A 24,688-nucleotide genomic window follows, 5' to 3' on the forward strand; every position below is an offset into this window, starting at 1 on the left:
TCATAATCCTGTCTGTGATGATAATTAGATTGCTGAAAAGTCATTTGTACACAGGAAGTCCTGTATTAGCTACTATGTTATCAGTCACTGTACAGGAGGAGGTGATCTGTGATATCACCTATTGTGAATGGTGGATCCTGTGTTATCTACTGTCCATAGAGGTGTTATCAGTCATTGTACAGGAGGAGGTGAGCTGTGACATAACCTATTGTGAATGGTGGATTCTATGTTATCTACTGTACATAGAGGTTTTATCAGTCATTGTGCAGGAGGAGGAGGTGAGCTGTGACATCACCTATTGTGAATGGTGGATCCTGTGTTATCTACTGTATATAGAGGAGTCATCAGTCATTGTACAGGAGGGGAGCTGTGATATCACCTATTGTGAATGGTGGATCCTGTGTTATATACTGTATATAGAGGTGTAATCAGTTATTGTACAGGAGGAGGAAGTGAGCTGTGACATCACCTATTGTGAATGGTGGATCCTGTGTTATATACTGTATATAGAGGTGTAATCAGTTATTGTACAGGAGGAGGAGGTGAGCTGTGATATCACCTATTGTGAATTGTGGATCCTGTGTTATTTACTGTATATAGAGGTGTTATCAGTCATTGTACAGGAGGAGGACGTGAGCTGTGACATCACCTATTGTGAATGGTGGATCCTGTGTAATCTACTGTATATAGAGGTGTTATCTGTCATTGTACAGGAAGAGGAGGAGAGCTGTGACTGTCACCTATTGTGAATGGTGGATTCTATGTTATCTACTGTATATAGAGGTGTTATCAGTCATTGTACAGGAGGAGGAGGTGAGCTGTGACATCACCTATTGTGAATGGTGGATCCCGTGTTATCTACTGTATATAGAGGTGTTATCTGTCATTGCACAGGAAGAGGAGGTGAGCTGTGACTGTCACCTATTGTGAATGGTGGATTCTATGTTATCTACTGTATATAGAGGTGTTATCAGTCATTGTACAGGAGGAGGAGGTGAGCTGTGACATCACCTATTGTGAATGGTGGATCCCGTGTTATCTTCTGTATATAGAGGTGTTATCAGTCATTGTACAGGAGGAGGAGGTGAGCTGTGATATCACCTATTGTGAATGGTGGATCCTGTGTTATATACTGTATATAGAGGTGTAATAAGTTATTGTACAGGAGGAGGAGGTGAGCTGCGACATCACCTATTGTGAATGGTGGATCCTGTGTTATATACTGTATATAGAGGTGTAATCAGTTATTGTACAGGAGGAGGAGGTGAGCTGTGACATCACCTATTGTAAATGGTAGATCCTGTGTTATCTACTGTCCATAGAGGTGTTATCAGTCATTGTACAGGAGGAGGTGAGCTGTGACATAACCTATTGTGAATGGTGGATTCTATGTTATCTACTGTACATAGAGGTGTTATCAGTCATTGTGCAGGAGGAGGAGGTGAGCTGTGACATCACCTATTGTGAATAGCGCTGAGGAGTAAGGCCTCTTTCACACTTCAGTTGTTTGGCGTCAGTCTAAATCCGCCATTTTCCTCAAAAAACGGATCCGTTTTTTTTTTCGACGGATCCGTTTTTTTCCCCATAGACTTGCATTAGCGACGGATTGTGACGGATGGTCGTCCGTTCCATCCGTCATGCGACGGATCCGTCAAAATTTGGCGGACGTCATCTAGACATTGACGGTCATTGCAACGTTTTTTGTCTGCGTTGAAATGACGGATCCGTCGCGTCCGTCATTTCATAGAATGGCCACCTATGGGCGACGGATCCGTCGCGACCGTCATTTCGGCGGATCCGTCGCCCCAATCCGTTTTTTCCATTTTTTTCAATTGCGCATGCTCCAAAAAGTATATACAACCCCCGAGTAACGGATCCGTTTTTTCACCTATTGTGACGGATCCGTCGATCCGTCATTATGTCGGAAGTGACTGACGCCAAAAAACTGAAGTGTGAAAGAAGCCTAAGGCCCCTTAACTGCCACCGTTAAAAGGCTTATTGGCGGTCATTAAGGGGTTAATAACACATTTCTGATAGTAAACATTAGATCCATGTATGCACACAAGCTCCTGCAGTATTTTTCATTCACTCCGTTAAATAATTTACCTAAAGAAAGTTTTTTGGCTTTAAAGAGAATTTGTTATCAAAATAGTGTTTAATTCTATGGATGGTAATAGATGACTTCCCGTGATGATGTGTAGATGTGAGGCGTTGGAAATTAGCATACGTTTCTAGATTTCTATTCCTCATTTTCCGGGCTGCAATCTCCTCTGCTTGCTGCACTACTTCTCTTTGGAGTGTCACTCAGCACCTCTGATATAATTATGGGAATAATGCTGCCGATTAGTGATGAGCAAGCACTTATATGCTCAAGTGCTTGGTACTCGATTCGAGCAGCTCAGACATTCGGACAGGCTGAACTTGAGTAACAAGTGTAATGGAAGTCAATGGGAAACTCAAGCATTTTTCCAGAAGACCCTAACAAGAGGGTTGGGAGGGCAGGAAAATCACTGAAATGGATGGAAATGGCTCTCAAATTGAATGGGCAAAGCATAGGGAAGACACCTGGGAGTATCTCTGACTCCCAAGTCTCTGCTGGGAACTAAATAATTAATTTTAAAAAATAACGTGGGGTCTCCGCCATTTTTTGATAACCAGCAAAGGTAAAGCAGACACCTGGGGGCTGATATTATGAGGCTGGTAAGATCCCTGGTTATTTGTAGTGATGACAACTCTCTGCAGATATGCTGGCTCTATCTGAGTGCAGCGTTGAACCAATTGCTTTGATGAGATTTGTTGTAACTACCCTGCGGCTGAAAAAATACGCAGCGCCTAAAAATCATTGTCTGAACAGCTTAAGTCGGAGGTCAAGCTTGTTTCTTGTTAGATGTAGAGAAAAATTTTAAATCCATAAAGATATTCTTAGAGAGGGAACATATCACCCTCACATTGAACATATGGGATTAATTATAACTACTAATTATAACTGGGGAACTGAGATCTCACACTTCAACCTCCAGTGAAGTAGGACCTCCTGCAGTCACCAGGTAACTACAACAGGAGATCTGCTCTGAGAACAAGACACCAAGGCTCAGATTCATATATTCAGAGGCAGAGAATTAAAAATTCCGAGGCAAGAGCTTCCTTTGTTCAAAGAGCTAATCTCAGACTTTCTGTAGCCAGTGGTCAGTCATCAATATTGAGGTTTGCATCGATCCGATATTTAGAGGAGGTATATTTTCAGCGTCGGTGAACATAATTCATTCACTCACTTCACTGTAAGGCCATTGTTACAATGACGCCTCCAACTTAATATTGGTCCAATGGATGATGGTATCCATGCCATGTTTCACCACTATGGTAAAATCATGACAACGATATCTCCCAACAGGGACCTCCAGGAGCGAAGATATTCTGAAAGTTGGGGATATCATAATCTGCTAAAAGACCTAGCACATCCCACGACCAGCCCCATACGAGCTCACCAAGGGGAGATATGAGGGCATAACCTTGATCTAATAAAACGCAGAGGTTAGGTTTCTGTCATTGTTCATTTCTAAAAGACACAGTTCTCTGTGAGAGTGTTCTATTTTCCTAATCGGAGCATTTTTTTTCCATTAAGAGTAGAGCCATTCCATCAACATCAGGCTTAATACTTTTCTTTTGTTATCCCTTTTATTTTATATAATTGTATATACTGTATTCTTTTGTTGCCATTTTGTATCATCTTTGTATATTTTTATATAAACACTGCCTACCTTTCCTGGATTAAATATATAAAATGTAATAGCTCCGTTCCTCTTGCTCTGTAAACCGCACCCGTGAAGCTATATGCTACCTGTAACGGATGTCCAATCGGTTTGTGTGAACGATTGGTGTTGGCAGCTAGTAATTCCCTTTTGTTTATAGTGGAGCTGGTAGTGACCGTACCAGGTATACAGCTATGGCAAAAATTAAGAGACCACTGCAAAATGTTCAGTTTGTCTGATTTTCTCTTTATAGGTATATTTTTGAGTAAAATGTAAATTGTTCACTTATTCTATAAACTTCTGACAACATGTCTCCGAATTTCCAAGCAATAAATTTTGTATTTTTTTTCCGAAAAGAAGAAATGGTCAAAATTGAAAAAAAATTCATTGCTTGCAGACCTCAAATAATGCATAGAAAACAAGTTCATAATCATTTAGAAACAACAATAGTAATGTTTTAACTCGGGAAGAGTTCAGAAATCAATATTTTGTGGAATAGCCATGGTTTTTAATCACAGCTTTCATGTGTCTTGGCATACTTTCCTCCAGTCTTTCACACTGCTTCTAGCACACAAATGTAAGAAGTTCTTCTTTGTTTGATGGCTTGTGACTATCCATCATCCTCTTGATTACAATGTTTACAATGGGGTTCAGGTCTGGAGATTGGGCTGGCCATGACAGGGTTTTGATGTGGTGGTCTCTTAATTTTTGCCAGAGCTTTATATTCCATGGGTTGGAATTGGAGGTGTATTTACCATACGCTCACTGTGAGTTCCCCAATAACCAGTCTAGTAGAGGATGCAGCCACGAACTCGTCCATCAGTCGTCAGTCAATTGTGTAATTGTCCTGACGAATGGAGGTGGTGGAGTTGTTTTCCAGACAAATTGGTGGCAGCGGTGGGATCTGCGTGATTCCCCATACTGTTTTCCCTGACCTTAAACAATACAATGATTTCTCACTCAGTGCTGCAGTGGGTATTCTGGATAACCAGGGAGTTTGCAGCCCTGAAGCTTATGGTATAAAACTTAACATGTATGGGGCTGTAGCAATTTCCTAAGTGTTCTGATGTCTCCGAGTATTCTGGTCACTGGGCACCATAGAGCAGACATTCAGACCCTCCTTCTGCCTTCCGTGCGCACCCCGCCTCATCCCCCAGTGTGGTATCCATTACCCCAGTGTGTAGGCTGCTGGCTGTACAGGTTGTCCCATGTCGGAGTTCCCTCTGCAGAACAGGTGGGATGTATGGAACAGCTGGGCTCGGATCCAGTTACCGAATCGTCTCATATTGCAGCCATATGTGCAGCTTAACCCCTGTGCTGCTGGGACCAGATCTGCAGCCTCAAGATGGTAATTTTTACCCTATCCCTTGTAGGAGTGGGACCAGCGGTGTGTAATAAAGCTATAAAGTACAGTAATAATACCTACCGACTATTCTCTAATATTCACAACCTTATGACTTTAGGTTATATGTGCAGTCTGAACTGCAACCTGGGGGCCTATAAAATCATGGTATGTAATGCTGTAATAAAAAAGAAACAAAATACATACATGATACTAAACGCACTTATAATACATATAATCTATCTATAATAAATATATATAATGTATCTGTATGTAGTATACGCAGTTTATCAGCAGTCAGCACCGCGCGGTACCCAAGATGCTCATTTCCCTGCACACAGCAGGACGGGAGACGGAAGAGCTTGGATTTGTGTATCTCTGCTGCCACCAGGTGTTGTGTGTGGTTACTGCAGCCTGGCCATTTCCATATTCCATGACCACTTATACACCTTCTGATGGTCAAATAATGGAAGGGCAGAGCTTCCATCTTACATATTGACTGGCATCTGCTTGCCATGCACCTCATGTCACCAGTCTGACAACTGCAAGATCCTGTATGTGTATAGTAGTGTCCTAGAAGTGAAGAGTAAATGATGGCACTGTGGTCTAGCTTCTACCCCACACCCCAATGTTTTGCTTTATTCTGGAAACATTTTTTTGTAGGGGGGTGGGGTGAAGAATTTTTTAAACATCTACAGAAAATCGGCAAAGTAAGGAGGAGGGTAATATATTAAAAAGGTTATCTCATTACATGTGCAGATGTAAGCTTTTTTACCAGGGAATTCAGACTTAAAGGACTTGTTCATTGGATAGGTGACAACTTGCTGATTGGTGGATGACCGCATCAATCAGCAGAACAGGGAATTTTTATCCCCAATGGGAAACTTTTAACGCCATTACATAATAGCGCAGCAGGTTGGAGGCACGACCGCCGCTCCATTCATTCTCTAGGGGGCTGATGGAAAATGCCCAGAGCACCTGCAGCCCATTAGGGAATGAATGAAGCACAGGTCGCACATGCACATGGCTGCTCCATTCCAATAGGGATAAATGTGGTCCATCCAGCCAATCGGTATGGATCCCAGCAGACGGGCACCCATCGACATGTTATCACCTACCCAATGGATAGGAGATAACTTGTTTTCACCAGACAATCCTTATGAAGGGGTTTTCCAACATTTTTATTTCTGTATTCCCTAGGCTGTAAAAAATGAAAAATAAACTGAATGTTATCCTCCCATCACTGCTCCTGACATGGCTTCACTGGTGCTCTCACAACTACAATACATGCGACTGCTGCAGCAAATCTCTGGGCTCAGTGATCCTGTGCCAACTACCTCCACATCACCAGTGAGCCCAAGAAGAGGCAGCGGTCACCTGCATTGTAATTGTGACGCCATTGCTGCAGCCGATCAGCTAAGACCAGGGGAGAAGAAGCAGCGAAGAAGAATTGCTAACTTGGATTGTTGCTGCTTATCCATTTGTTTCCATATTAAAAAAATAAATAAAAAAAAAAATATATATATATATATATATATATATATATATATATATAATTATTATTAAAAGTGGGGGAGTGGGATGTGATTAAAATAAAGAAATACAACATAAGCATATTTGATGACGTCACATCCATGTCTGATTCATCAAAATGTACAATTATCTCATTCGGTAAGTGACTCCCGTCCACCTCATTTGTCTGTGCTGGGATTTCCGTCCTAATCCTGTCCTTTAGGGCTTCAGACAGATGCCCTGACAGCCACAATTGTGTGGCTCAAATGTAATATTACCAGCCTAGGAGTATCTCCAACTCTTGATGGAGCTCCACAGCATGTCCACACTACAGGAAAATGATGACAGCGAGACACCAGTGATCATTAGTATTGGGAAGTCTCGTACACTTGGGATTATAACTTTCTGCAATTCTGTAACTTTATCACCAAAGTTTTGCCAGAAAATGGTCATTAATTTTTTACCTTTTTTTTAAAAAAAAAAAAAAAGTGAAAGGGGCGAGGTGTTCCTATACTTACAATAGGAGTTGGCTTACATTATAGTGTAGACTTTCTGGCACACAACAATGAAAGATCCGCCAAATGTAGTAAAAGGCGTGCGCTCAATGAAAATCTAGCACTTCTCACAATTGAGGGTTTGCTACAATTGTATCCAGTCTAGACAACTCACTGCGTCCTGCTGTCAGGATCTTTTGATACATGGTATATAGACAGTATACAATCATGTCTGGACAGGTGCAAGTTTTATTATGGGAGAGAAACAGCCCGACTATGCTGTTCGTGGACCAGGAAAGTTTGTGCACCCCGGCTCTGGAAGCTACGGCTCAGGACTGTTCTATTTCATCACTTCGTCATGACTAGCGGCCGTCCTTGGTCACATAGTTGTATGAGCCTCATACATAAAGCGAGCGTCCGGTGGGACACTGGAAGCCTCTGTTCTGCTCCATAAGAAAGAAGTCTTTGTGGCGACAAGGCTTTAAATCCAGTCACCAGAGGCTCTTCGTGCCAAACCAGGGGGGCAGGAATCTGACTACCAGCACATTCTTGTACTCTTCAGTAATGGGAAAGGGATATTAATGTAACCCATTCCTGGCCACAGAGGTGTCTCTTCCATACGATGTCTGTATATGAATGACATCGCTGGGTAAAGGAGTCGGATCCCCACTCCCAGTCCCCGAACACCAGCTTCAAAAGGAGCCCTGTGCCTCCATATACAACGTATGTCAGGTCTGAGAAGTGTCAGTAACCCGGCTGTGCTCCTGTTAATGGTTAATCCTCCACCTAACACATAGGCCGCTCTATACACAGGTCCCATTGTCAGGGTGGATGCGCTTTTATATAGAAGGCAGACGGTGTCTCATTGGGTTTTGTGCAAGTCCACAGTTTTAGGAACAGGTGTCCTGTAGACATCTGCTCTATATTCATTACACCCCCAAATTACGGATCCTTAACAAATGGTGACATTGTGAGGTTTGTTTTTATCTGCATGAAAAAAATTCAGTAATGGACTTTTCTACTCTACAAAGCTGCTTTTTGAGATGACTATGGTTTTACGGCTCAATCTCACGTGAGCTTTTTTCGTACGAGTGTTATTTATGGTTTTCCTGGATAGCACGCGTACCTGTGAATAGCCCCATAGACTATCACATGTCCGTGATTTTTTATGGACCAAGTGGTTCGTGCAGAATCGTGTAGACATGTCCAATGTTGATCCAACTGTTGGATCAAATCTGACAAGGAAAGTCTATGGCTTTATCAAAAATTTGAACAGCCATCCATTTTTTCACTGACTGATGAGAAAAAAAGAAAAACATATTATATTTTCCTATTGGAGAAAAACTGATGAAGCTTTGATGACACTTTGATGAAAATCTGATCAGAAATACTCATACGAAAAAAATCACTGACACAGAATAGTTAATAGGGAAAAATGCAAAGTACTACATCTGGGCAATAAAAATGAAAAAAAAGCATATATAGAATGGGAGCAATAGGGCTAAGCAACAGCACATGTGAAAAAGAGTTGGGTATACTAATAGATCACAAACTGAACATGAGTCAACAGTGTGATGCAGCAGCAAAACAGGCAAATGCAATTCTAGGATGTATTAACAGAAGCATACAGTCTAGATCACGTGAAGTCATTATCCCCCTCTACTCCTCTTTGGTCAGACCTCATCTGGAATACTGTGTCCAGTTTTGGGCACCACATTTTAAAAAAGACATCAACAAACTGGAGCAAGTTCAGAGAAGAGCAACCAGAATGGTGACCGGTCTGCAAACCATGTCCAATGAGCAATGTTTACAGGATTTGGGAATGTTTAGCTTGCAAAAGAGAAGATTGAGAGGAGACTTAATAGCTGTCTACAAATATCTCAAGGGCTGTCACATTGTAGAAGGATCATCTTTATTCTCATTATTCTCATTTGCACAAGGAAATACTAGAAACAATAGGATGAAACTGAGGAGACACATTAGATATTAGAAAAAACTTTTTGACAGTTAGGGTGATCAATGAGTGGAACAGGCTGCCACGAGAGGTGGTGAGTTCTCCTTCAATGGAAGTCTTCAAACAGAGGCTGGACAGACATCTGTCTGGGATCACTGAATCCTGCTTTGAGCAGGGAGTTGGCCCAGATGACCCAGGAGGTCCATTCCAACTCTAACATTCTATGATTCTATGTGCATGAGCTCTTAGCGTAAGGACTCTGTCGAAAGACTCATCTGCTTTAATGTTCATTGTGACACTCTGGCCCTCAAGCACGTCATGTTTTCAGGGGACTTCACAAATCAGAAAATGTCACTAATTCTCAGTAAATCTGAAATTGCTACGTACACGTTCCAAACCTGTTGGGGATAGTTGAGGACTGGCGATGAGAATCTCTTTAAGCATCTCCTTGTCCATATGCTTTACATTTAGGACCCCCCATACACATTTTATTTACCCCTGCTGCACATGAGAAACTGGCCAGCTAATTCCCTTTGGTTACTTAGATGAGAAAACATTTGTCCATGTGAGCTTACAATCTAGAAGCAGGGAGTGGTTATTACTGCGGTCACTTCAGTAACAGAACATGCACTGCGGAGAATGGTGGTCTTCTTACCGCAGGATATGTGGGATGCATTTGACCCTAGAGCTCTGGAATAAGTCATCTTTACCCTTTTACATTCACTTTTTGCTCAAGATGTTTTTTTGGCCACATTCAGTCCACATTGTGCATCATCTCAGGCTGTGGATCTTCATAGAACGTCCAGGATTAGGTTGGCAGCAGACTGTGAAGATGGCGTCACTTTCTGCCGTGCAGCGTTTCCTCGTGTGCTCTATAGTGTTTATGTCTCGAGATAAAATGCGTTATTAGTAAATTCTCTCAGTCCAGAAATCCCACATGGAAAATGTTACTTTGTGAGTCGGCCGCTGCCTGTCCTGCAGGATGTGGCTGGGCAGTGAAGGACTGAATAGAGGTCATTGTGCCCTGTGGCTGTGATTTCTTTCTGGTCCCTCATAACATTCTTTGCAGAACCCCATTCTGTGTATTGTCTGCTCTTAACCTGAAAACGGTGTAAGTACATACCTGCTAACCCTATACATCTGTCTCGTTGTATGCTTGGTTTTGGACCAACTTATGAAAAGCATCTGATTTTCATTTAGAAAAAAACAGACCATTAACCTCTGTGTGTCATACATACGTTTGTTCGTTTTTTACATCCATATGGCATCCATTTTTATACATCAGCAGTTAATAAATTTTACAAGACCAAAGAGTTTTCTATGTTAATAATTACAATGTACCTGTAAATATCAGATGATCTGTATGGGCAGGGCCGGCTCCAGGTTTTTGAGGGCCCCGGGCGAAAGAGTCTCAGTGGGCCCCCCCTTTAACACATACCACGATTCATGATGCACAGATACAGCAGCAAAATATAGATATAGTACAATGCCAGATTTCACTTCTTACATGAGTGATAGCTATTGTAAATTCTACAATACCACACAGCAGAGGGGCTTTATATAAGTCATCCCCTTATATGCCAATTATGCGAGAGCGATGCGCGAGCCTTGCATTGCCTCACCCAAATCGTCCGTTTTTCTATGCAGCTGCACACTCCTGTCCAAAGAACGGGCGGCTGTGCAGGGTGAAGTGATGCGAGGTTCTTGCAAGTATATACACTACTATATATAGTAGTATAATTCAGCGCCATAGCGGTATAATGCACCCCCATAGTGTATAATATGCCCCATAGCGCGGCTTTACAAAAAAAATCCAAGTGTCCTCCACTCGATGCATCTGAGGCCCGGACCTTCGCTCCGGCGTATGACAGTGATGTCATATGCCGGCTAAGGGCCTCCTGATGTCAGCTGCTGGCCTGTGATTGGCTGGCAGATGTTAACTGTTGCCGTGCAGTAGCAATCTCCCACACAGGAACAAATTTTAACTGCCTGTGCGTCTGAGGACACCCGATCAGATGCTGAGGTGGCAGAAGCCTTTAGGCTATGTGCACACTTTGCGGATTCCACTGCAGATCCGCAGCGGATTTGACCGCTGCAGGTCCGCAGCAGTTTCCCATGAGTTTACAGTGCAATGTAAACCTATGGGAAATGAAAACCGCTGTGCACATGCTGCGGAAAAAAACACGCGGAAACGCAGCGGATTACATTCCGCAGCATGTCACTTCTTTGTGCGGATTCCGTTGCGGGTTTTCACCTGCTCCAATAGGAAACTGCAGGTGAAAACCCGCAGAGGAAACCGCACTAAAAACCGCGATAAATCCGCAGTGAAAAACCGCAGCGGTTTTGCACTGTGGATTTAGCAAATCTGCTGTGGAAAAATCCGCAGCAGAATCCGCAAAGTGTGCACATAGCCTTAGCTGGGGCCCGCTGAGCAGAGGAGAGGGGGCCCATTTGCTCATCGGGCCCCATCCAGTAAGGATGCCCTGATGGCGGCCCTGCTTAGGTCAGTGGGTTTGGGAAGAAGGATACTTATATTATAAAGTTTTCGGGAATATTAGGAATAATTAAAATATATAAAATAATTGTCCAGCTGAAAAAAGTGTAAGGCCGGGGTCCCACGAGTGATGATTCTCTCATGTGAGAGAATCGGCTCAATTATGCCACTGACACTCGGATCAAACTCTCATCTGAGTGTCATCTGATTCTCTTGCATGAGATAATCGGAGCATATTGAGAAGACAAGGACACTTAATTTCTACATCTTCTCTACTGTCTGAGGCCGTGGATGTCAGACTGCACTCAGATGACAGCTGAGTGCAGCCTGAAGTTTCACATGCATCCATAGATTTCAATGGGTCCGTGTAATCCGAATTCCAGAGCCACTCGAAGCGTGCTGCAGATTTTTCCACAGACGATTTTTCCACACGTCCTCAGCTGTGTTATACGCTTGTGTGAGCGAGGACTAAGACCCTTTATTCCCCCTGCAGATCTTCTCTCATTAGCCTCTCATGCTAAGTCCGGCCTCAATTACTTTTCTATAGTACTGTGGAATTTGTGGCATACTTTTACCATATACTGTGTTTGTATCTATCTATATATATATCTATATATATCTATATATATATATATATGTCTATCTATATTTATCTCTATCTATATATATATATATTTATACAGTGTGTAGTCATGTTACATAACATCTCTAGAAGAGGAGCCTGTTCGGTGGCTATAAATCCTGACGAGCCCCCTCCAGAGAACAGAGAAGGATAAGGCTTCTGTGCCTCACAGCTGCCCCCTGACAGGACACCACAGCTCCATTCTGAAGACTGAAGTTTGGAGAAGTGCAGGGAATTTTGAGAGGGGGCTGCTGTGTCCTGTCAGGGGGCAGGTTATGCTTCTCTGCAGGAGGTGAAGGTGCACTCAGCTCTGCTATTTTCATGATAGACGGGTCAGACTCAGGACATACTGTGGCAGCTGCTGTGCTGATTAACGCTGTCAATGAGCACAGTAGCCAACTCACTGATGATGGTCGGCTGCAGGGACTAGAGCCTGTCAGGACACCGTCCATAAACTTAAACAACACAGGCTCAGACAACACTCACCGGGGGAGGGGGGCTGCTCCGTGACTCACTCCTGACTGTACTGTGTGACGGGACGGGAGCACAGCACACTGGAACTGCACTAAGCCCGCTCAGCCGGGATTGGATGCTGGAAAGTCCCGCCCTCCTGTTGCTCAGCACTGGCTGCCTCTCCCAGCTGTCTGTCACAATGCTGACTCCTGCTTCCTCCGCACACACACCGCTCTGGTTTGTAAAAATTCTGACCGCGGGCCCCTCCAGCTCCTGGGTCCCTTACACCAGTGTGTGTGCGCTGTATCCCAGACAGCGAGAGTGGGCCCCCCGTCTCCCCAGGGCCCCGGCACTTGCCCAGGTACGCCGGGTGCTAACGCCGGCCCTGTGTATGGGATCTAATTTTTTGTTTTTGGGCACTCATAGACTTGAATAGGCGAGTTTCATCCAAAATAAGGAAGAAACTAATGCATGTTGTGTATTTTTTTCACACATTTACACTCTGCCTATGTGTAATATTGAGTAATATTGGTCCATCGGAAAGCACACATACGTATAATACTTTCATCTGAACAAGCCCTGTACCAAATGGCACCAATGATGGGAGAACCACTTGTTGGAGACCTCTAATTGGCATAGGTGATGGGCTGCTGCAGTCATCCCAAGGAATGGCATAATGTGTTGGTAAAATGATATTTTTGGCAGAAGTCATCAAAGCAAGTTAACAACTCTCGGGTCCATCCATGTCAGGCAAATAATGCAGCATGAGAAAAGTCTTGGATATGAGAGTGGGAGGTTTATATCAACAGCAGAAGGGAGAGATCAGGTAGGGGGATGGACAGATGAGGGAGGTGATATTGTGAGGTGCAGCACTGTGGAAAGGGTAGGGTGGTAGACAGAGATGAGGGAGGAGATATAGGGCAGTGCTGCACTGTGGAAATCTTTGTGGTTGTGTGTAATAGGTTTATACGGTGGATTGCAAAATTATTCACCCCCTTGGTATTTTTTGTGTTTTGCTACCTCGCAACCTGGAATTTCACGGTGTTTTTTTGAGGGTTTGCATCATTTCATGTAAAGAACAAGCGTACAACTGTAAACATTTGGTTTTCTTTTTATTGTGAAGCAAACAAATAGGACAAAATACCTGAAAACTTCAATGTGCATAACTATTCACCTCCTTAAAGTCAGTATTTTGTAGAGCCATACGAGTGTTGTTTTAGCAGTATGCTTTTGGGTCATTGTCTTGTTGGAAGGGGAACCTCTGTCCCAGACTGAAACAGATTTTTCAGTCTGGGACAGAGGTTCACTGACAGACTGAATATAAAGATAGTGCAGATGCATCACACACAAGTCGGAATACAAAAATATTTAAACAAAGGTTGCAATGTAGCAAAATAAGTAAAAAGCCAATGAGGATGAATACTTCTGCAAGCCGCTGCATATTGTGTGGTAGCATATGGACAACCATTGCAATGGCTGGCAGTGGAGGCATCGGTGTAGCAGCTGGACAGAAATATGAACCTGGCTGCTGCATTCATAATAGATTGGAGAGGGGTACAGTGAGTAGTGAGTCAAAATAATAGAGAGTCAGTCTTATTGTCAATCTGCACAGAAAGATATTTCTAGTGGAAACCACTTCAGGAAATGCTCTTTCTCTGGGGAATATTTTGAGGAGTTTTTCATTTTCACAAGAGGGTTTGAAAAGTTTTTCAAGCATTTTTGCACAGATCTTCTTTCCTGAAGCTTTTTTTTTTTTGCAACCTTTTGATTGGACAGTACCTAGTCTGAAGACGCTTCAAAGAAGTGAAATTACCTTTCTTTTCTCCCATCAGGTGTTTCTTAAAACCTGAAATGGAAGAAAAGTGCTCAAAACACTGTACAGTGTGACTAGCAAACTCATCGTACAATAGATGGGAATAGGAAGAGTCTTTTAAGCTTTTTTTGAGTGATTTTTTCAGGTGTTTTTTCGCTCCCAAATATTCTGCTAAAAGATGCCGTGTGAACATACCCTTAACCCCTTCCCGACCTTTGACGCCACGTAGGCGTCATGAAAGTCGGTGCCAATCCGACCCATGACGCCTATGTGGCGTCATGGAATGATCGCGTCCCTGCAGATCGGGTGAAAGGGTTAACTCCTATTTCACCCGATCTGCAGGGAGAGGGGGAGTTGTACTTCAGCCCAGGGGGGGTGGCTTTGCCCCCACGTGGCTACGATCGCTCTGATTGGCTGTTGAAAGTGCAACAGCCAATCAGAGCAAATTGCAATATTTCACCTATGAAAATGGTGAAATTTTGCAATCCAGCCATGGCCGATGCTGCAATAGCATCTGCCATGGCTGGAAATCATGTTCTGCCCCCCCCACCGCCCCCGATCTCCTCCCCAGTCCTCCGTTCTATCCGGTACCCCCCTCCGTCCCCCTGTCCGCTCCCCCGTGCTCCTGTCCGCTCCCCCCAACCTCCGATCCCCCCCCCCTGTGCTCCGATCCACCCCCCCACCACCCCCTCATACTTACCGAGCCTCCCGAAGTCGGTCCGTCTTCTCCCTGGGCGCCGCCATCTTCCAAAATGGCGGGCGCATGCGCAGTGCGCCCGCCGAATCTGCCGGCCGGCAGATTCATTACAAAGTACATTTTGATCGCTGTGGTAGGTTCTATCACAGCGATCAAAATTAAAAAATAATAAATAAAAACCCCCCTTTATCACCCCCATAGGTAGGGACAATAATAAAATAAAGAAAATATTTTTTTTTTCTTTTTCCACTAGGGTTAGGGTTAGAACTAGGGTTAGAACTAGGGTTAGGGTTAGGGGTAGGGTTAGGGTTATGGCATGTGCACACAGTGCGGATTTGGCCGCGGATCCGCAGCGGATTGGCCGCGGATCCGCAACGGATTGGCCGCTGCGAATTTGTAGCAGTTTTCCATCAGGTTTACAGTACCATGTACACCTATGGAAAACCAAATCCGCTGTGCCCATGGTGCGGAAAATTCCGTGCAGAAACGCTGCGTTGTATTTTCCGCAGCATGTCAATTCTTTGTGAGGATTCCGCAGCGTTTTACACCTGTTCCTCAATAGGAATCCGCAGGTGAAATCCGCACAAAAAAAACACTGGAAATCTGCTGTAAATCCGCAGGTAAAACGCAGTGCCTTTTACCTGCAGATTTTTCAAAAATCATGCGGAAAAATCTCACACGAATCCGCAACGTGGGCACATAGCCTTAGGGTTAGGGTTGGAATTAGAGTTAGGGTTGGAATTAGGGCTAGGGTTGGAAATAGGGTTAAGATTAGGCTTGTGGTTAGGGTTACGGATAAGGTTAGGGGTGTGTTGGGGTTACAGTTGTGGTTAGGGTTGGGGTTGGGATTAGGGTTAGGGTTAGGGTTGGAATTAGGGTTACGGGTGTGTTGGGGTTAGGGTTGTGGTTAGGGGTGTGTTGGGGTTAGGGTTGTGATTAGGGTTATGGCTACAGTTGGGATTAGGATTAGGGGTGTGTTGGGGTTAGTGTTGAAGTTAGAATTGAGGGGTTTCCACTGATTAGGCACATCAGGGGTCTCCAAACGCAACATGGCGCCACCATTGATTCCAGCCAATCTTGCGTTCAAAAAGTCAAATGGTGCTCCCTCCCTTCCAAGCCCCGACGTGCGCCCAAACAGTGGTGTACCCCCACATTTGGGGTACCAGCGTACTCAGGACAAACTGGGCAACAACTGTTGGGGTCCAATTTTTCCTGTTACCCTTGCAAAAATAAAAAATTACTTGCTAAAACATCATTTTTGAGGAAAGAACAATTATTTTTTTATTTTCACGGCTCTGCGTTATTAACTTCTGTGAAGCACTTGGGGGTTGAAAGTGCTCACCACACATCTAGATAAGATCCTTCGGGGGTCTAGTTTCCAAAATGGGGTCACTTGTGGGGTGTTTCTACTATTTAGGCACATCAGGGGCTCTGCAAATGCAACGTGATGCCCGCAGACCATTCCATCAAAGTCTGCATTTCAAATGTCACTACTTCCCTTCCGAGCCCTGACTTGTGCCCAAACAGTGGTTTACCCTTACATATGGGGTACCAGCACACTCACAACAAACTGGGCAACAAATATTGGGGCCCAATTTCTCCTGTTACCCTTGTGAAAATAAAAAATTGCTTGCTAAAACATCTTTTTTGAGGAAAACAAAATGATTTTTTGTTTTCACGGCCCTGCGTTGTAAACTTCTGTGAAGCTCTTGGGGGTTGAACGTGCTCACCACACATCTAGATAAGTTCCTTGGGGGGTCTAGTTTCCAAAATGGGGTCACTTGTGGGGGGTTTCTACTGTTTAGGCATATCAGGGGCTCTGCAAACGTAACATGATGCCCGCAGACCATTCCATCAAAGTCTGCATTCCAAAACGTCACTACTTCCCTTCCGAGCCCCAGCATGTGCCCAAACAGTGGTTTACCCCCACATATGGGGTATCAGCGTACTCAGGAGAAACTGGACAACAACTTTTGGGGTCAAATTTCTCCTGTTACCCTTGCAAAAATAAAAAATTCTGGGCTAAAAAAATATTTTTGAGGAAAGGAAACACATTTATTATTTTCACGGCTCTGCGTTATAAACTTCTGTGAAGCACTTGGGGGTTCAAAGTGCTCACCACACATCTAGATAAGTTCCCTTGGGGGTCTAGTTTCCAAAATGGAGTCACTTGTGGGGAGTTCCTACTGTTTAGGCACATCAGGGGCTCTGCAAACACAACCTGACGCCCGCAGAGCGTTCCATCAAAGTCTGCATTTCAAAACGTCACTACTTCCCTTCCAAACCCCGACGTGTGCCAAAACAGTGGTTTACCCCCACATATGGGGTATCAGCGTACTCAGGAGAAACTGGACAACAACTTTTGGGGTCCAATTTCTCCTGTTACCCTTGGGAAAATAAAAAATTGTGGGCTTAAAAAATCATTTTTGAGAAAAGAAAAATTATTTTTTATTTTCATGGCTCTGCGTTATAAACTTCTGTGAAGCACTTGGGGGTTCAAAGTGCTCACTATGCTTCTAGATAAGTTCCTTGGGGGGTCTAGTTTCCAAAATGGGGTCACTTGTGCGGGAGCTCCAATGTTTAGGCACACAGGGGCTCTCCAAACGCGACATGGTGTCCGCTAATGATTGGAGCTAATTTTCCATTCAAAAAGCCAAATGGCGTGCCTTCCCTTCCGAGCCCTGCGGTGCGCCCAAACAGTGGTTTACCCCCACATATGGGGTATCATCGTACTCAGGACAAACTGGACAACAACATTTGGGGTCCAATTTCTCCTATTACCCTTGGGAAAATAAAAAATTCTGGGCTAAAAATCATTTTTGAGGAAAGAAAAATTATTTTTTATTTTGACGGCTCTGCGTTATAAACTTCTGTGAAGCACCTGGGGGTTATAAGTGCTCACTATGCATCTAGATAAGTTCCTTGGGGGGTCTAGTTTCCAAAATGGGGTCACTTGTAGGGGAGCTCCAATGTTTAGGCACACAGGGGCTCTCCAAATGCGACATGGTGTCCGCTAACGATTGGAGCTAATTTTCCATTCAAAAAGTCAAATGGTGCTCCTTCCCTTCCGAGCCTTACCATGTGCCCAAACAGTGGTTTACCCCCACATGTGAAGTATCGGTGTACTCAGGAGAAAACAACAAATTTTAGGATCCATTTTATCCTGTTGCCCATGTGAAAATGAAAAAACTGAGGCTAAAATAATTTTTTTGTGAAAAAAAAGTACTGTTTCATTTTTACGGATCAATTTGTGAAGCACCTGGGGGTTTAAAGTGCTCAATATGCTTCTAGATAAGTTCCTTGGGGGGTCTAGTTTCCAAAATGGGGTCACTTGTGGGGGAGCTCCAATGTTTAGGCACACGGGGGCTCTCCAAACGCGACATGGTGTCCGCTAAAGATTGGAGCCAATTTTTCATTGAAAAAGTCAAATGGCGCTCCTTCCCTTCCGAGCCCTGCCGTGCGCCCAAACAGTGGTTTACCCCCACATATGAGGTATCAGCGTACTCAGGACAAATTGGACAACAACGTTCGTGGTCCAGTTTCTCCTTTTACCCTTGGGAAAATAAAAAAAATTTCGCTAAAAGATCATTTTTGTGACTAAAAAGTTAATTTTTACTTCCATGTTGCTTCTGCTGCTGTGAAACACCTGAAGGGTTAATAAACCTCTTGAATGTGGTTTTGAGCACCTTGAGGGGTGCAGTTTTTAGAATGGTGTCACTTTTGGGTATTTTCAGCCATTTAGAACCCCCAAACTGACTTCAAATGTGATGTGGTCCCTAAAAAAAATGGTTTTGTAAATTTTGTTGTAAAAATGAGAAATCACTGGTCAAATTTTAACCCTTATAACTTCCTAGCAAAAAAAAAATTTGTTTCCAAAATTGTGCTGATGTAAAGTAGACATGTGGGAAACGTTATTTATTACCTATTTTGTATCACATAACTCTCTGGTTTAACAGAATAAAAATTCAAAATGTGAAAATGGCGAAATTTTCAAAATTTTTGCCAAATTTCCATTTTTTTCACAAATAAACTCAGAAATTATCGACCTAAATTTACCACTTACATGAAGCCCAATATGTCACGAAAAAACAATCTCAGAATTGCTAGGATCTGTTGAAGCGTTCCTGAGTTATTACCTCATAAAGGGACACTGGTCAGAATTGCAAAAAACGGCAAGGTCATTAAGGCCAAAATAGCCTGGGTCATGAAGGAGTTAAGGGATGTGCAGTAGTTTTTGATGCTGGTATACCCACATTGTTTTTCAAGCAGAAGGCGCTTCAGGGAAATGCTGTTGGTGTCTGCTCTGACATCTCCTTGGACGCATTTTGTGGTAAATTTGCTGCCAATGTTTTGTTTTAAATTCCATATATAACGTAGTGACGGCTTTAAAGCGGAAGCCGCCAAAAAAATGGTCCGATCACTTCTTTTTAGCATCTTCATGGCTTTTTGAGTCCTGAAGAAGTTAAAAGAAGTGACAAAAGATGGAATATGTCTTGATATTGTTGTGCATATGGTAATTCTTTTTTTATGCATTTTAGCGCTTTTTCAGGTGGCTTCAAGGCAGAAGCCGCCTGAAAAATACATCATGTGCACATATACCCTAAGCATTTTGGCCAATTCCATAAGTAGGAAATGACATGAGTATTTGAAGATAAGCCATCGAACATTACTTTAGATTATGGGCGTTCTACTCTGTGGTTATGGTTGGTGTTCGATACAGATTAGGAATGAACACGAAGCTTTAGGGTATGTGCACACGTCCAAAATTTCCGGGGCAATTCCGCTACTGTGCCGCAGGTAAAACGCATGCGGAATTGGCATGCGTTTTCCCGCTAAACAGTAGCGTTTTACAAGCGTAACTAGCTTGCAGAATGTTAGCGTTTTCCAAGCGATCTGTAGCATCGCTTGGAAAACTGATTGACAGGTTGGTCACACTTGTCAAACATAGTGTTTGACAAGTGTGACCAACTTTTCACTATTGATGCTTCCTATGCAGCATCAAAAGTAAAAAGATATGTTAAAAATAATTTTAAAAATAATAAATCGTGATATTCTCACCTTCCGGCATCCCTCGCAGTGTTCCCGCTCCTCGCGATGCTCCAGTTCCCAGTAATGCCTCGCGGCAATTACCCCAGATGACGTAGCGGTCTCGCGAGACCGCTACGTCATCACAGGTCATTGCCGCAAAGCATCACTGGGAACGGAAGCATCGTGAGGAGCGGGAACACTGCGAGGGATGCCGGAAGGTGAGAATATCACGATTTTTTATTTTAATTCTTTTTTTTTAACAATTATAAGGTTCCCAGGGCCTGGAGGAGAGTCTCCTCTCCTCCACCCTGGGTACCAACTGCACATGATCCGCTTACTTCCCACATGGTGGGCATAGCCACATGCGGAAAGTAAGCAGATCAATGCATTCCTATGTGTGCGGAATCCCAGCGATTCCGCACAAAGAATGAACATGCTGCGTTTTTTTCTGGAATGCGATTCCGCCGTGGAAAAAAACGCAACATGTGCAGAAAAATTGCGGATTGCATTCTAATAATAGGATGCTTAATGTATGCGTTTTTTGCGGTTCTATCGCATTTTTATAGTGAAAAAAAACTTGAAAAATCCTGAACGTGTGCATACAGCCTTAAAGTAGTAAAATTTGTGCAATTATTTAGTGGACATCTTTGATTCCCAGGTACCGTAATGTGTAGATATTCTTGTGACCTCCTCCCGCTCTCTACACCTGCTCTCCTTCTGTAGATATATTCGTCCCCTCATCCGCGCTCATACTCACTCCACTAACAATACGGTCCTATATGCCAGGAAATCCAGATGTTTTAGTAACCATTTGCCCAGAGTATCCAACCTCAGGCTTCCTGTGGCAGGAGGTGGCACTGGGAGCAGCAGGGTGAGACTCAGTGCATGTTGTGTTAGTTCAGGTGATGGGAGCCGGGCCGGCCTTTGAGAGAAAGATGGCGGAGCGGAACCCGCATGTTATTTCAGATGTGAGAGAAAAGGAGGGATATTTAGATTCCTCCGTGGTCTGGATCCTGTCTGGAAGAACAGGCTCATTGTGAACGAAGCCAGGAGTGAAAGCTCTGTGACTCGGAGCTGTAATCAGCTGCACTTTGGGTAACAGGACCGTATAATTAACCCCTTTGATGGGCGGAGGCCATTGTGGAAGTGCGGTTCCCTGAGGTTATTTCCACTGCACTCTGAGTGACTCTGTCAGCTGTGGTGAGCGCTGGCCGGCAAATGGCCTCATCTGTTCGTTTTCATTTTACATTGCCCAGGTTTTTTTTTTCCAACTAATTGTTTTTGCAGTAGCACAACCCAAGGATTTGGACAAGGCACAAATGTCCCTTTCTAGCAACTTCTGTCAAGATAGATATTAGTAGATTGTCTTAGAAGGAATCTAGTGCGCTACATCTCTAACGTCCCATCTCAGGTGTCATAGGGTGCAGTCTCCAGGTAATGGGAGGTGTCTCCATACACCATAAATACACTGCAGATGCCAAAATGTAGGCCTGGCTTACGTGATACAGCGAAACTCACCTGGAGACGTGCGAAGGAGAGACTACGAGAGGAGGTGATGTCAGTTAGCACGTCCTCCACATCGGGGTCACCCTGAGGAGAAGCCTTGTCTGCAGGGATCATCACACTAACACTACATGTAGAGAATTCAAATAATGACGTGATCTAGCGTATGAGATTGTGCCAGACGGTATATGTGACAGGTCGTGTACATCATTAGATTGTATTATTATTTTTTAGGAATTTAGCTGTGGGAATAGGGATACAGAATTTCCCAGAAGGCCTTGCAGTCAGCCTTCCGCTCCGAGGGGCAGGAGTGTCTACATGGAAGGCATTTTGGTAAGTTCACTCTGTTCACTATATTTTTGCTTCATCAGATCTATTGCAATCTACAGTCAAGTGTCAAATTCAGAACACTTAAACAATGGCAAAACACACCCCAAAACCTACACTTTTGGGCATTAATTTCCTAAAACCCTGCTTCTTTTTTGCAATTTGGTAAACAAGATTATTCCGGCAAAATGAAGACTGTTACCAAGTTAGTTCATAATGAATATAACACTACTGTGCAAAAGTTTTAGGCAAATGTGGAAAAAAATGCTCAAACTATGAATGATTAAAAAAATAGAAGTGTTAATAGTTTATTTTTATCAGCAAACAAAACAGAAATCACATGAAGATTTGGTGACCGCCCCTTGCATTCATCACTTGCACACAGTTTTGTTCTGTTACGATGGGAGCCATTGCAGCATTGCCTGTCCCTCCTCTCCACTGCTAAACGCCGTCGTCACGCTGTGATTGATGTGGATGACATGTCCTGCGTCATCCAGATAGCCGAATGAAATCTTGCACCTGCGCAGGGACATCACCACCTCACACAGGCGCACTTTGCTCTGCCTACTGAGGGCAGAGCCTAAAACCTAACTGCGCATGTGGCACAACATATCTTTCCAGTTCATGCTTACCGGAACCATATTTCACATGTTTTGTTCTCGGCTGCTGGAATAGAGTTTAATTCCGGTGGCAGTCAACAAAACAACATGGGTGAAATGGTTTTAGTAAGTAGGAGTCAGAAAGACATGATGGCGCATGCGCAGTTAAGTTTTAGGCGTCATCCACATTAATCACAGCGGGAAGACAGTGTTTAGCAGGGGAGTGGAGAGACAGATGACGCTCATCAGACCAGACCGTCGAATTTGCATACTTCGCTGGGGCACGGCAAATGGTCTTTTGGGGAATGTAAAAGGGAGTCAGGTCATAATATACAACTTTCTGGAGTGCAGCACAGGCACTGAGGGAAGTCCTGGAATTGGTTCATACATGAAAAACTGGTGACTGGGGTCATTGTCCTGCTGTAAAATAAATTTGGAGACAAATCAGATGCCCCCTGATGGTATTACATAATGGGTGACTATCCGCCTGTATTTCTCAGCCATAAAAAATGGGCAGTGTTAAGTGTGATTAATGCAATGGTCACCCAAGTAAACTTCCCTTCGAAATTTGAAGATGTCCAGCAGTGCCATCAGCTGAGAACTGGCAGCAACCAGCGGGACCCATATACAGCTTGGTGAAGTCTGGCCACAAATGGTCTTCATGGAAGAATTGCAGACAAAAACCCATATCTTCAACATGGAAACAAGACCAAGCAACTCAACTATACCGGAAAACAGAAACTGGCATGCAGAAATATGGCCGCAGGTGCTCAAGACTGAAGTCAAAATGTAAAATATTTGGCTGTAAGAGAAGGCAGTTTCTTCACTGAAAGACTGAAGAGCATATGGAATTGGGGTTTTTTTAGGATTAATTGTGTCCTCAAGGCTGCAAAATACTGCCAGATACTTATCCAGCATGAAATACCATCAGTGAGGCGTCTGATTGGCTCCAAACTTATTCTGCAGTGGGACAACGGCCCCAAACATCCAGCCAATGTAATTAACAAATATCCTCAGCATAAAGAAGAATGAGTCCTGGAAGTGATCATCTGGCCCCACAGAGCCCTGATCTTACATCATCCAGTCTGTCTGGGATCACATGAAGAGATAGAAGAATTTGTTCAAGTGACATCCACAGAAGATTTGTAATTACTTCTCAAGAAGTTTGGAGCATCCTCCTGCTGAGCTCCTTCAGAAATTGTGTGCAACTGACAAGTACCTAGAAGAATTGATGCAGGCAAAGGGTGATCACCAAATATCGATGTGATTCACATTTCTAATTTGTTCATTCATTTTGCATTTATTAGTCTCAGCTTCTCACTCTCGGACCATTGAGATTTCCTTGTGTGAGATAGCGCTCACTAACACGTTGGGGAATACTCGCTTGGCACGGGATTCAAGCACTCAAGCACGGTTTTCTCCACAAAAACAATCCATATGGTTTATTTTATACAGCATAAACCACACCGTAAGTCAGGTTACACATCATTGGCTTACACATAGTCCGTTACTTCATCATTAGCTTGCATCATTAATCTGCGGCAACTAAACACGCTGGTCCTCTCCTGACCAGTTGCCGTGGGTTACCACACAGTTCATAGAACATCATAAGCACCAACAGTCTATTGAGGTACCTTACGGGAGCTCCTGCTCCACATGCTGACTCCTTGTCAGTCCTCTCTCCTGGGAAAAGCTGCCTCACAGGGATCACCAACTTGCCTGACTGGCACACCTCAGTCAGTCCAGACCCAACGAAGGACGGTAGCTTCCCCAACACAGACCGTCCAGGTCCACGATCACACTGTGCTCTTCAGGACGTCCATCCCACCTGGGACCGTCCAACACAGAGGCATGTGGCCTTTCCAGGAGCTATTCAGTACATTTGTCCAACACCCCAGGCCACCAGGTCCAAAGCCCCACCATGTGCCATTCAGGGAGACGGCACTCCCAACACAAAGGCTCTCCAGGACCTTCCAGCATAGACCATTCAGGTCCACACTCAGAGACCATACAGGAACATGTGACCCACACCCTGGTCATATTATCAAGCTGTAGCCACTCCCCTAGATGGGAGTGTGTGTGTGTGGCTAGTTTGACCCGC

General features: G+C 43.9%; 1 protein-coding gene across 6 annotated transcripts in view; it reads left to right on the plus strand.

Annotated features, from left to right (window-relative positions):
• The window catches only part of SLC39A11 (solute carrier family 39 member 11), a 618,770-nt gene that overhangs the window by 590,120 nt on the left and 3,962 nt on the right, over window positions 1-24,688 (plus strand). For all 6 annotated transcript variants that reach the window (XM_077253431.1, XM_077253433.1, XM_077253434.1 and 3 more), the window contains one exon: window positions 21,896-21,994. In XM_077253431.1, coding sequence (XP_077109546.1) covers window positions 21,896-21,994 — 99 coding nt within the window. The remainder of the gene's footprint in view (window positions 1-21,895; window positions 21,995-24,688) is intronic.

Source organism: Ranitomeya variabilis, chromosome 4 (genome assembly GCF_051348905.1).
Source record: "Ranitomeya variabilis isolate aRanVar5 chromosome 4, aRanVar5.hap1, whole genome shotgun sequence".
Lineage (NCBI taxonomy): Eukaryota > Metazoa > Chordata > Amphibia > Anura > Dendrobatidae > Ranitomeya > Ranitomeya variabilis.